This window comes from Lemur catta, chromosome 18 (genome assembly GCF_020740605.2).
Source record: "Lemur catta isolate mLemCat1 chromosome 18, mLemCat1.pri, whole genome shotgun sequence".
NCBI lineage: Eukaryota > Metazoa > Chordata > Mammalia > Primates > Lemuridae > Lemur > Lemur catta.
The window spans coordinates 14,709,782-14,722,293 of NC_059145.1; the positions used below are offsets into that span (position 1 = coordinate 14,709,782).

The following is a 12,512-nucleotide window of genomic DNA, read 5'->3' on the forward strand; positions in this document are numbered from 1 at the left end:
CACTCAGCAATAATTTCCACTCACCTCACATGGCCGTAGGACAGTCAAGTGAGATCTTGGGATGGGGGGAGAACTTTAGTCATAAGACAAACGTTGCCCAATCCATTCTTTTTACGCAAAAGAAAACTGAAACTTCCTGCTCTATCCCCAAAACAAACCAAGACACACTAATCAAAATAAGACAAAAACTGAAGCCCAGAAAGGGGAAGTGATTTGCCCGGGGCCACACACCTGCTGGCAGGTAGAGGCAGGGCTTGGTGGGCTCTCCAGGGCACAGTGTTCTCCCTGGCCCAGTTTATTCCTGGCTTGGTTCAACTTGGGAAGTTAGAAGAGATGGTGGATAAGTCTTGCAGTGAGCTCACAGGGGAGGGATTCAGCCGTTCAACTCCATTTGGAGCAGTAATTCTTATAGATTGCAGGAGGGGTCTCTTCTTCAGCACCACAAGGCACTGGTCTTGTGGGAGGCCACTGGCTTCCTGTGGCTTGGAGATCAGTTGATTAAGACCTGCTGGTAAATACTTATGAAAAGCATATCTTAGAAATGCCTTGAGAAGTGTGTGTGGATTGCAGTTATCAGCCCCGATCACTGATTCAAAAGAAATATCACTGACCTCTCATTCTCTAACCTAGACCAAGTAAACCCTCCACTGAACGTCACAGCAGAGATTGAAGGAACGCGTCTCTCCATCCAATGGGAGAAACCGGTTTCTGCCTTTCCAACCCACTGCTTTGATTACGAAGTGAAAATATACAACATAAGGAAGGGTTATTTTCAGGTAATTCTTCAGATCATTCTGTTATTTGATGATAGACATTCATTTGAGAAGCATTTAAAAATTATTTCCAGTGACTATAACCAAGTTCCAGCTTGGTACTAATGAGGTTAAAGTTATCTTACATCTACCCAGGCATTATGGAAATAAGCCAATCTTACTGGCCTTTTGTTTTGGAAGGACATACTTTTCGTTGAAATTCATACAAAGGATCAGATAAAAAGTCATTTGTGCAAGTGTAGGTTAAAATTTAAAATGATGCAGCTGCTATGAAAAGCAAGCAGTATGACAAGTTCCCAAAAAATTACAAATAGAATTACCATTCCACTTCTGGAGAGATATATGCACATATAAAAGATTGAAAGCAGGGACTTGAAGAGATGTTTGCATACGCATGTTCCTAGCAGCGCTATTCACAACAGCCCAAAGCTGGAAGCAACCCACGTGCTCATGGATGGGTGAGTGGATAAACAAAAGGTAGCATATACGTACACCGCAATATCATTCAGCCTTTAAAAGCAAGGAAATTCTGACTCATGCTACAACTTGGAGGAACCTTGAGGACATTACTCTAAGTGAAATGAGCCAGTCACTAAAAGACAAATACTGTCTGATTCTACTTTTTTGAGGGTAGGTAGTCAAATGCATAGAAACAGACAGTAGAATGGTTATTGCCAGGGACTCAGGGGGGAGGGAAGAATGAGGAGCTATTGTTTAACGGGTACAGAATTTCAGTTTTGCAAGATGAAAAGAGTGTTGGACACTGGTTGCATGACAATGTGAACATGCTTAACACTACTGAACCGTACACTTAAAAGTGGTTAAAATGGTAAAATTTTGTTATATGTATTTTACCCACAATTAAAAAAAAAAACCTACTAGCACTAAGTTTTTGGTAAACGTATTAGCAAAAGTTTCAATGGAAAAGGAACTGAGAAGAGAGTCAACATTTATTGAGCATTTATTATGTGTCAAGCTTTATTATGTTAATGCCATACTCCCAATAAGTCTATTATGTAATTATCATTCCCATTCTATGGGAAAGTGAGGCAAAAGAGATGAAGTAACTCATCCAAAGTCACAAAGATAGGAAAAAAATGGGGAAGTTGGGATTCAAACTTATGTTTCACTGATAGGTGAAGAAAAACTTGCCTGGTGAGAGGAAAGAAGAAGGACTTTCCTAGCCAGTGCCTCCCAAGATACCTACAGTGAAGGACTATTTTTTTAAAATTTCTAATCCACCATAGATTGGTGCTTTTGTCAGATACAATAAAAATGATGGGCTAGAGAAATCAAATATAGCCAAAGACATGTAAAATACAAGCTCACTGATCATGAGCTTGGATATCGTGGCAATGCCAAATTACTATCAAAGCTTCTAAATTATAGTCTCAATTTCTGTATTTACCTTGTAGATCAGTAATGAACAGTTCTAGACCTGCACCAGTCTGGGAAAAGAAGTAACTCAAAGGCTCAAGAGAGCATTACAGCCAAATGGCAAGTAATTCAGGCCAACATTGAAATCATAACTCCACACCCTACACTGAGACTTCTCTCAGAGTGGCTCTGTAACATTTTGTTAAGAAATAAAGAAATGGCTTCTCTTTTTAAAACCATGGCCATAGGCAGTGGAAGCCACATCTGCAGAGTCAAAGAATAATTTTAGTAGCAGTGTAAAAGCTAGATGGGGAGCGAAGGTGCCATGTGGACATAGGAATATCAGTTAGTGGCTACTGCACAAGTCCAAGCAAAAGATAACAAGAGCTAACATAGGCAATGATCATGGGGTGAGGGTAAGGAACAGAAAAACATCCAGGGGGTATGCAAGAGGCAGTTGTCACAGACACATCTCTCACACAAGGGACTAGCTGGATGGTGACGACACTGCCCAATAGAAGGAAAAAGGAGAAGGGCTTATGTGTGAGAAAATAGCTTCATTTCAACACTAGACAATCTCATGTTAGTCTAGGTTGCCGGCAGCAAACTAGCACTTAGTGACCACAGTGCTAGTGGTGAGACTGACCCATCCCAAACTGACATTTTTGCTGGTCAAAAAACGGGCTGAATGTTGATAATTCTCATATGATGCAACCTAATATCTTCTTAAGCTTGGGCTTTACAAAGGTAATTCCATTTAACTCAACAATCCATAACATAGATATTGTTATTCCTATTTTACAGATGAGTAAACAGAGGTATGGAGAGGCCAAGGAACTTGCCCTGCAGTTAGTTGGAGGTAGAGCTAGGACTCAAACCCTGTCCATGCTAGACTCAAGGTTGCTACTCCTTCTGCTTCCCGACGTGTCCCCTCATTGCCCCCCACCCCCCGCCAAGCCCTGGCTCCAGTTGTTTGAGACGTTCCTGTATATATCAAGGATCTGCAAACTTTTTTGTAAAAGGCCAGATAGTAAATATTTTAGGCTTTGCAGGCCACACAGTTTCTGTCACAATCACTCAGCTCTGCCATTCCAGAATAAAGCAGCCAAAGACAATACATACACAAATGGGTGTGGCCGTGTTGCAATGAAACTTTACCTGTGGACCCTGAAATGTCAATTTCATGTAATATTCATGTATCGTGAGATATTATTCTTCATTTGATTCTTTTCAACCACTTAAAAATATATAAACCATTCTTAGCTTGCAGGTCACACAGAAATGCACAGCAGGCCATAGTTTGCTGATGTCTGCTGAATACGATGGGAATCGTGGGTATTGTTTAGTAAGGAGACTGCAAGGATATGGAGGGACAAGGAGAGGGATTACGCATTCCAGTACAGGCTACTCCAGTCTTTCAATCTGGAAACATCAGTTGGGGCTGGATTGAATCACCTAGATCTTCAATTGACTATTTTATATATTTTGCCAAAAGGTGACTGCCAACACATCCACCCTGAAGCAGTCTAGAATAAACTGATCAATGTGTGCCCTGTTGATGTTAAGTTGCTTGCTGAACAGTGAGTCACATTACCGACATAGGCTCTCTCATTCTGATAACTGGCAGAACTTAAATTGTGTGTCTAGAGAGTCTTATAATGCCATTCTTTTCCCATTTAGACCGAAAAAATGACAACCAATGCATTCGTCTCAATCATTGACGATGTTTCGAAGTATTACATTCAAGTGAGAGCAGCGGTGAGCTCCACGTGCAGAGTGTCGGGGCTCTGGAGCCAGTGGAGCCGCCCTGTTTACGTGGGTGAGTAGCTCATGGTGGTGTCACAGCAGTGGCCTTATTCGTGGCCAAAGCACATCATCCACTCGTGGGTCTTGAAATGGTCTCACATCTCCGCCATGTCTCATCTTCTGTTGGTTTCCTGCCTTTTCACTCAGAGATGGATTTGCCAAGAAGCCAATGAAGTTGAAGTGTCCCAGCTTCTCATTAGCATGATCCCTTCTCGGCTTGGTACCTATTTTTCCCCCCAAATTTTTTGTTTCTACTTGTACCCAAATTTTTTAATCAAACTCATTATTTTGAGATAATTGTAGAATCCCATGCTATTGTAAGATATAATAAAGACAGACACTGTGTCCATTTCACCCAGTTTCCCCCAAGGGTAACATCTTGTAAAAAACAGTCCAATATTGCAACCAGAATACTGGTATTGACAATCCACTGATCTTATTCAAATTTCATCAATTTTATATGCATTCATTTGCATGTGTGTGTTTAGTCCTACACAATTGTGGCACATGTTAAAGTTCATGGACCTTCACCAGTCAAGATCCATCAGCACAAGGATGCTGGTGTTGCTCTTTTACAAATACACTCACCTCTCTTTTCCTCTCCTCCATCCCTGCCCCCTGGCAACTACTAATCTGTTCTCCCTCTCTATAATTTTCCCATGCCTGATTTTGAATACATACTTGTTTCTTTTTTAAAAGAAGATTTCAAAATAGAAAAAATTGAATCATCTTCAGAGCCCACAAAATCTGGATCTATCCCTGAATCTTCAGCCCGACAGACACAGAGGATCAAAAGGTCTGGGTGTTGTCAGGCTTCTGTGTTGGGTCCATGGGTGTTTTCATTTATGATTAGTTTGTTTGGCAAGTAAAAGGAGCATCTTATTTGCTAGTGGGGTCCATGAAAGGTAATGAGGGGCACATTCCTAGTCTCACCCTGCATCAGGTGGCAATCCCATTCCCAGGAGACGTGACCTTGCACCTTGAAGACAGAAAATTCACACTCTATGTTGGCTGCTACTTGGGTTTCTTGGGCAAGCAAGCATAGGCATTTAGTGAGAGAAAGGGATGGTCATGAAACAATGTGTCTCATGCATATGCCACAACCGTGCAGCCTGGGGGTCCAGACGCACATGGTTAAGTGTTGTATGAGGTCTACAAGAGCATGGGATAGTGGGAAGAACATTAGAGTCTTCCATAGAAAGCTCAGGTTTAATGCCCAGCCTTGGCAGATATTGACTATGTATCCTCAGACAAATCATCTATCTCTTTTCTTGGGTTCTCAGGATAAAGGAGATAACACTCACCGTGCCTGCCCAATGGCTATCGTTACATAAAAACAAGAACAATAGCAGCTCACAGATACTGGTGCGTTTTTGCCAAGCACTATACTAAATGCTTCCTGTGCATTATCTTAGTTGATCTTGTCAACAAACCTATTTTGCAGATGAGGAAATAGGTTTGGAAAGTTTAGGTACTTTGCCTAACTCTGCATGGCCAGCAAGTGGCAGACACGGGACTCAAACCCAGGTTGACCGACTCTAGGACCCAATCTCTTGGCACCTGGGCACCGTGTGACAGGAGTCTGAAAGCTGCAAAGTGTTGTATAAATTAAAGACTTATTTCAGAGATCCTGGTGGCCAACTTTATAATTATGGCTGGCCAAGCATGTGAACATCATCTCTCATGAATCCTATGAGGGACTGATGGCGTTTTTAAGAGTATACTTTAGGAAGGATTTCTCTCAGGCACATACTAAGATGTTCTACTATTTAATTCATTCACTTAGGCTATGGGGTGGGTCTTTAGGACACTCTTGGCAGTGATGTGTTAGCCCATGTGGATGTGAGTCCGAGCAGACACACAGCAGGTAGATTCCCACGGAAGACTGGGAAAGATCAGGAAAAGGCCTGAGAAATGAAGAAAAGTTCCGAGTGTGCAAGGGGCCGGGTCATGCTGAGTTGCTGGGCTCCCAAAGGAGAATGGTGCCCTAGAATCGTGTGCCACATACCCAGCACAGCCTCATGGGTGGCCCTGGAGTCCCTCAGAGGGACGCAGAGGACAGCACGAGGCTTCCTGGGGAGAGGGAACTGAAAGGAGGGTAAAAGGAACTGAGACAGGGCCACAGTCACCTCCTCCATAAACTCATTGAAGCCAATCTTCCCTCCTTCCCCTCCTCGCCAGGTTGGTGCCCCGACCTGACTAAATTGACCCAGCACCCACGGGAGCCCCCAGCCTCGCTTCATTTGAACAAAGAAAATTCACTCTGTTCCCCAAGAGGGAGATAAATAGGAGAAACATTAATCAGTCTCGGGGAATTTCTAACAAGGTTATTATTCTTATCAAACGCCCATGGTGGAAGCTTAATTTTTGTTACTTGAATTTGGTGGATTTCTTTTTTAAAGTGCTGTATGTTATTCCCCAAGGGCTCGAAACTCACCAGCCCCAAACTATTGATATTTCTAAGTGTCTTCCCAACACTACCACATATTCAATTTTAGAGATTTTTTTTTTTTTTTTTTTTAGTGCTGTCCAAGGGACCTCAAACCAACATGGTGGGGACCAAGGTCAGAATCCCAAGTAAGAAGCCAGTAATGCCTTCTGGGTCTTTGAGTTTTGAAGTTACAATGTTGACTGTCAAGAGTTTGGAACTTGTAGTGTGAGAAAGAACCATTAGCTAAGCCAGGAGATCTAGGTTTTAGCCGTGGCTCTGCCAAGCTCTAGCTCTCTGACCTACCTTAGAGATGGCAAAAGATGGTATTTTGTGAGCCAAGGAATCAGAGACTGCTTACAGCACAGTGTCAGGAAGCTCAATTTAAGTTGTCAGAAGGAGTGGTGATCTCCTGCCACCACTGCAGGGGACAGAGTGAAGACCAGCGTGCCTGGGTTTTGCCACCCCGACCTAGTCAGTCACACTAACCTCTCTGGGCCTCAGTTTCCTCACCTGTGAAGTGTGAGTGCTACATCCAAGGCTGCTCCCACCTCTGCCACTCACGGCCTCCCATGCCCAGCAGCCCACCACAAAAGTGCTGAGAGTGAAATTGTGATCCGTAATGAGCACTTAGTTCAAGCTTGTTTTTAACTTATTATTCACTCTCCACTTTAGAGCTCTCGTTCCATTATTATTTCCTAAATAACAGCTTCCTGGTTGGGATCTGGGCTTATTATAGTTTCCCCCCAGGTGTACCTCGCTGCCATTATCTGTGGCAAATTCCATTTCATTTACTGCCACCCTTTCATGCAGATGAGCTGATTAATATCACTCCTCACCTTATAAATCCATCCTTTCTGGAATTTACTCCCCTGCTCAGTTTAGGATCATTAGTGAATTTAATCAATGCAGACTTTCCATTTTCATCAAGATGATTAATAAACATAATAGGAAGTCCAAGTCCCTCTGGGACATTTTGCATGGCTCTTCTTTACCCCTCGAGGATGCAGCAATAATTATGCTCAGCTAGGAGCCTATCAGGCGACTTTGCCGCCACACTCACTTCCTTTCAACACCCTTCCTCCTCTCCTGCCTTGTCTTACAAATGGCACACTGGAGCCCTCCTTACTCCAAGCCCCAACTCAGCTATCCCCCTTTCTTAGACATTAAGTCCACCCTCTTTATTTTAAGGTAAGAAATGGAGGCTCAGAGATATCAAGTGACCCAGTGGTTGTCAAACAGCCAAGAAGTGGCTATTACTGTACAATTTTCTCAAATAAGTGACATATGAGCCAATTAGTGAATTAGAATAGAGGCAATTACTAATTAACCCAGTTACAGCCCAAGGTTAGAGCATAAAGAATGAGACACAGGGTATGTTTGGAGTAATGAGATGAGGGGGTTGGGGAGGCAGGATTGCTGTCCCAAGGTCCCTGGCCACCCGGGAGGCACAGGGGATACTGGGGGAGGTCTGAGAGCAAGGGCTATTTGCCTGCCCTGAACTGTGGATTTCCAGAGCATGGAATTTATTTTTTTCCCTTAAGAGAGAGGGTCTTGCTACGATGTCCAGGCTGGATTCAAACTCCTGGCCTCAAGCGATCCTCCCTCCTCAGCCTCCCAGCGAGCTGGGACTGCAGGCGGACCTCCTGTGCCTGGCTGGAATGTTTTAATGGCAGCAGCAGTTGCATTTATCAGTGCTCGTTATCAACTGCCCTTGAGCTTCTCTGTCTTATCTTAACAGCTAACTTCCCAATTTTCACAATTCTCCTTTTTAAACTTTCTTAACTTCCGGATTCTTCTGTGCCTGTGTTATCTTTGCTATCTCCTGTTTACCCAAACCTTTTGTTCCCTGACCCCGGTCTCAGTGAAGTTGGGTTTCTGAAGTCCTGCAGCTCCTCTTCCCTCCCCTTCAGGAAGCTCACATGCCAAACGTGAAACAAACAATTAGGAAAACAAATTTTCCCACCGTTATGTCACACGGTTCCCCTTGGAAACAGCATGCCAGGCGGGTCTGCCCCGTGCTGTTTCCCGGCCGTGTCTGGTCAGCCTCAGTGGTTCTGAGACCCACCTCTCAGTGACGGGGCTTATCCACAGTCACAGTTGTCACCCCTCAAACAAACAACGGAGTCTTGCCCATCGAAGGCCAGGATCTGGGTGACGATGCTCTTGGGTATCATTTAAAATGTGTTTTTTTAAAAAGCTTTCTTTGGGCTGGAGACGGGTGGCACTTGTCCCCGGGGGGGTAGAACAAGATTCAGTTTTGAGATGGCTCGATCAGGAGGTCTCGGCGGACAGGGAGCTGCTGCCTCCCCGGGCATCTCCTCCAGCAGCCAGACGTGGTGCTCACAGGAAGTCGCCGCTGTCTTTCCCGTCACAGTTTGGGCTGGGGGCAGGATGGGGGGTTAGAGTTGTGTGACACATCCTAGAGTCCTGTTAGGACTTCATGAAGAAGGTTGAGGTGAGAGACGGGGGAGGGGCATGCTACAGGCATCTGGGCTGGGGTGGGGGGAAGGCCACCGCAGGAAATCTGTGCCCTTTTCCTCTGAACTGACACTCATGGGCTGATGTCTGCGGAAACCTGGGACGTTTGCCCTGGGCACCTGGAATCAAAAGCTGGCTGCAGGGGCTGGACTCACCTCTGAGACCATGATGCATCTTCGTTGTACTCTGTCTGCCTCAGGCCAAGGCCTGTAGCTCCAGCCCTGTCCCTCTGACTCTGACCCCCACTGACCCCCACGCCTGAGGTCTGCTCTTTCCTTTCCCTCCTTTTTTCTCTCTCTCTCCCTGTGCCCCCTGACCAGCACCTTCTTTCTAAATCTCTCACACTGGGGAGAAACAGGGAGAGGACCGGGAAAGGGAAAGATGAATGGAAACATCGCAGAAAGGCCAGCACGACACCTGCCAGAACTGTGCACACTCCAAGGCTTTCGTGAGGTCAGAGATGGCAGCCCCTGGGGCCACGCAGCGGCGCCCACTGCTTGGGAGTCGATAGAGCTGACCCAGGAACGCCGAGAGAACCCACTTAGGCTTGCCCAAGGCTAGCACAGCTGACCGTGGGGCTGGGTTTTTGTGCAAACCGGGGGATTTCAGGTGGGTAAACGCTGGAGCTGGTTTGGCCGCTTCCTTCTGCTGGGGCTCCTGTGGTTTCGAGGCTGGTTAGTCCCTGCCTGGCGGTCCCACCATCTGTTCCCCGCAGGGAGGCAGGGCCACCTCACCCCCGTGGCTGTCCTGCTGGCCTGGAGGAGGGCTGGCCAGGAGCTTTCAGAGCTGTCCCCAAAAGCCAGGAGCAGGGGGTGCCCACTGTGCTTTCAGGCACAGCCACCTCTATTGGTGCCCACACTGCTCTTCCATGCAGAAATCCTGCCCCGTGATGGGACGATGGCTTAGGGGAGAGAGGGACTCCGTCACAGAACCAGGCTGTGTTCTAGCAGCTTCACCTACATTATCTGTGTGTCTTCACAAAGATGGTTTTCCTGGTTACACAGGCGAGAAAATAGGTGCAGAGAGGTGAGGGAACTACCCAGTCACACAGCTAGCAAGTGGTGGACCTGGGCCTGGCACCCCCACAGGACTGGCTCCACACCTATGCTCTTTCCGTCGTGCTCTGTTGCCCTGTGGGTTATTATTCCAGCCAGGGAGACTGAGGCAGGAGGGGCTGGGGGCTGGGAGGGGGTCAGCCTCCACCCAGACCAAGCAAAGCGGAATGCAGTCACCTCTTCAGGCTACTCTTGTTTAAATGTTTCTTTCCAAGTTGTTGATAATTTCATTTTTTTTTTTTTGAGACAGAGTCTCACTCTGTTGCCCGGGCTAGAGTGAGTGCCATGGTGTCAGCCTAGCTCACAGCAACCTCAAACTCCTGGGCTCAAGCGATCCTACTGCCTCAGCCTCCCAAGTAGCTGGGACTACAGGCATGCACCACCATGCCCGGCTAATTTTTTCCATATATATACTTTTAGTTGGCCAGATAATTTCTTTCTATTTTTAGTAGAGACAGGGTCTCACTCAGGCTGGTCTCGAACTCCTGACCTCAAGCGATCCACCCGCCTCGGCCTCCCAGAGTGCTAGGATTACAGGCGTGAGCCACCGCGCCCGGCCGATAATTTCATTTTAACACAGGTCCTTGAGGACCATCCACACCTGAAGCCCCCTCCTGTTCCCCAGTATCTGGAATATTTGGTGTGTGTTTGTTTCTCTTGACCTGGGCATGGAGGATTCTGACATCGCTCCAATTTTGGTCTTGCTCTGATGCTTTAGGGAAATTATCTTGATGTCTTAGTTGGACACAATGTATTTCATCCTAATCGTAATGATCATACGTAATATTTATTGAGCACCTGCTGTGTACCAGCACTTTGCTAAGCACTTCACATGTGTGAATTCATTTAATCCTTATCCCTGTTTTGTAAACAGGAAGTCAGAGTGGGAGAGGCCACCCTGCTCAAGGCCAAGTGGCAGTCAGTCCTGAGCACACACAGACGCATGCAGGCACACAAGCACATGGCCCCTTTTACCGCTCTTACTTCGGTTCACTTGAGCCTAGCTCCTCCAAATGAACATAGTGCAAGTTGTGTGCATTTTGCTCTAGGTCCTGGACTTCTCTATGTTGTGTTTGTTGATATTGCATCTTGCTGTCCCCACTCTTTTTGGCTCCCTAAACCCTGCGCTGCCCACAGTCTATTTGACAGCTGCCTCGGAAAGCTCACCTGCCCAGGAGGTTTGCTCCTGGCTCTTGCTTGCTTTGGGGGCCCGTGATCTGGTTTGGGGGGGCCCTTTCCTGAATGACACCACAGCCTCACTCTCCAGCCCGAGGCAAGCCACAGGAAGCTAGTTAAACCCTGTATCATAGACTAACATATTGACATGCTCTCAATTACCCAGCCCTGTTGGTACCATTTGAACTTCTCCCAGCACCTGCTGGTTCTAAATACACAGCGGGGCTGCTCTGTTGGAAGAGTCCCATCAATTTACTAATCAGCTCTTTTCTCTTGAAACCTCTTGTTGAGTCTGAAATCAGATTCAGAATCAATATGGAAGCACTAAAAGTTCATACGTGTATGGATAATTTAAGGTGGAGCAGGGTTCCAAATCAAATTTACCTTTTAAGAGTCTTTAGTCTAAACTGCAGAGGTCACAGAATTCTAGAGCAAGAGGGGCTGCAGTGCCAGGAGGGAACAGATTTGACACAGCTCCCAGGGCAGCCAGAGGCAGAGCTGGGACTAAGCCGGGTCCAACCCTAGAGGCTCCTGCCCTCTGCATTGCCACCATCCCATCCCACCTGCACTCCACCCCGTGTCCCACTCCACACGCATTCTTGGGTCATAGAACAATAGCAGAGTCTCCATTAGTTGACTTGTTTGCAAGGTCAAATGGTTGAGATGTTAAAAATAGTGGAGACTGAGGTCACCAGAAACCAGCCAGGCTGAGTTTCCTGAATGCTCTCAGTTGGTCACGTCTGAAGAGCACCCAGGAATGCAGTGGAGTCTGCAGGGCTTCCCCTCCTTACAGGACAGGTAGTGTGACTTCCTCTTTCTGAAACTGATCTCTGCATAACCAAATGGCAGTGCCCATCGATTTCTCGAAAAGAAACGTGTGACTTCAGTTTTAATGGCAGGAAAGGTATTCTCCTTGAGTCAGAGAGAAGATTCGAATTACCTAGAAATACTTGTTTTTAGAAAAATCTCAAGGCTGGAGACCCCAGAATTCAAATTAAGGATGTATGAAAGGATTTCCCAACTTTTACAGTGTTAAAATTCTTAAACACTTCGACCCCCAAAATGCACACTGTCGGTGGGACTTGTCCCCCTTGTTCTACCTTCAGGGAAAATAGAGTTGATGCTTACTTATTTACCTATTTGTATTAATATAACTGATCTCAATTTTTTGCATTAATGAATAACTGAACAACAGATAATCCACCAGTAATTTCCACTTGGCAGTGAGCATGTGAAAGCTTTTTCTTGCACTAAATTTACCTGCCAATTCATGTTTTCGTCACAAAACAGCTGCCCTCGGTTGTGTTCCAGGGGGTTGGTTCTCCCCTCAGCTGTCTGCAGGGCAGTTGCTCTAATGTATTGTGGATGACTGGAGAGACCTGGCTGGGAGAAACGACTACTTTGCCAGCTCCCTCC

General features: G+C 46.1%; 1 protein-coding gene across 2 annotated transcripts in view; it reads left to right on the forward strand.

Annotated features, from left to right (window-relative positions):
* IL5RA (interleukin 5 receptor subunit alpha) overlaps positions 1–12,512 on the forward strand; it is a 28,433-nt gene that overhangs the window by 6,939 nt on the left and 8,982 nt on the right. Inside the window, exons 6-8 of one of the 2 annotated variants that reach the window (XM_045529723.1) lie at positions 631–776; positions 3,831–3,969; positions 4,104–4,176. In XM_045529723.1, coding sequence (XP_045385679.1) covers positions 631–776; positions 3,831–3,969; positions 4,104–4,129 — 311 coding nt within the window. In that variant the 3' untranslated portion in view covers positions 4,130–4,176. Of the gene's footprint in view, positions 1–630; positions 777–3,830; positions 3,970–4,103; positions 4,177–12,512 lie in introns of those variants that run through there. The other variant, XM_045529724.1, reaches the window with a different exon arrangement.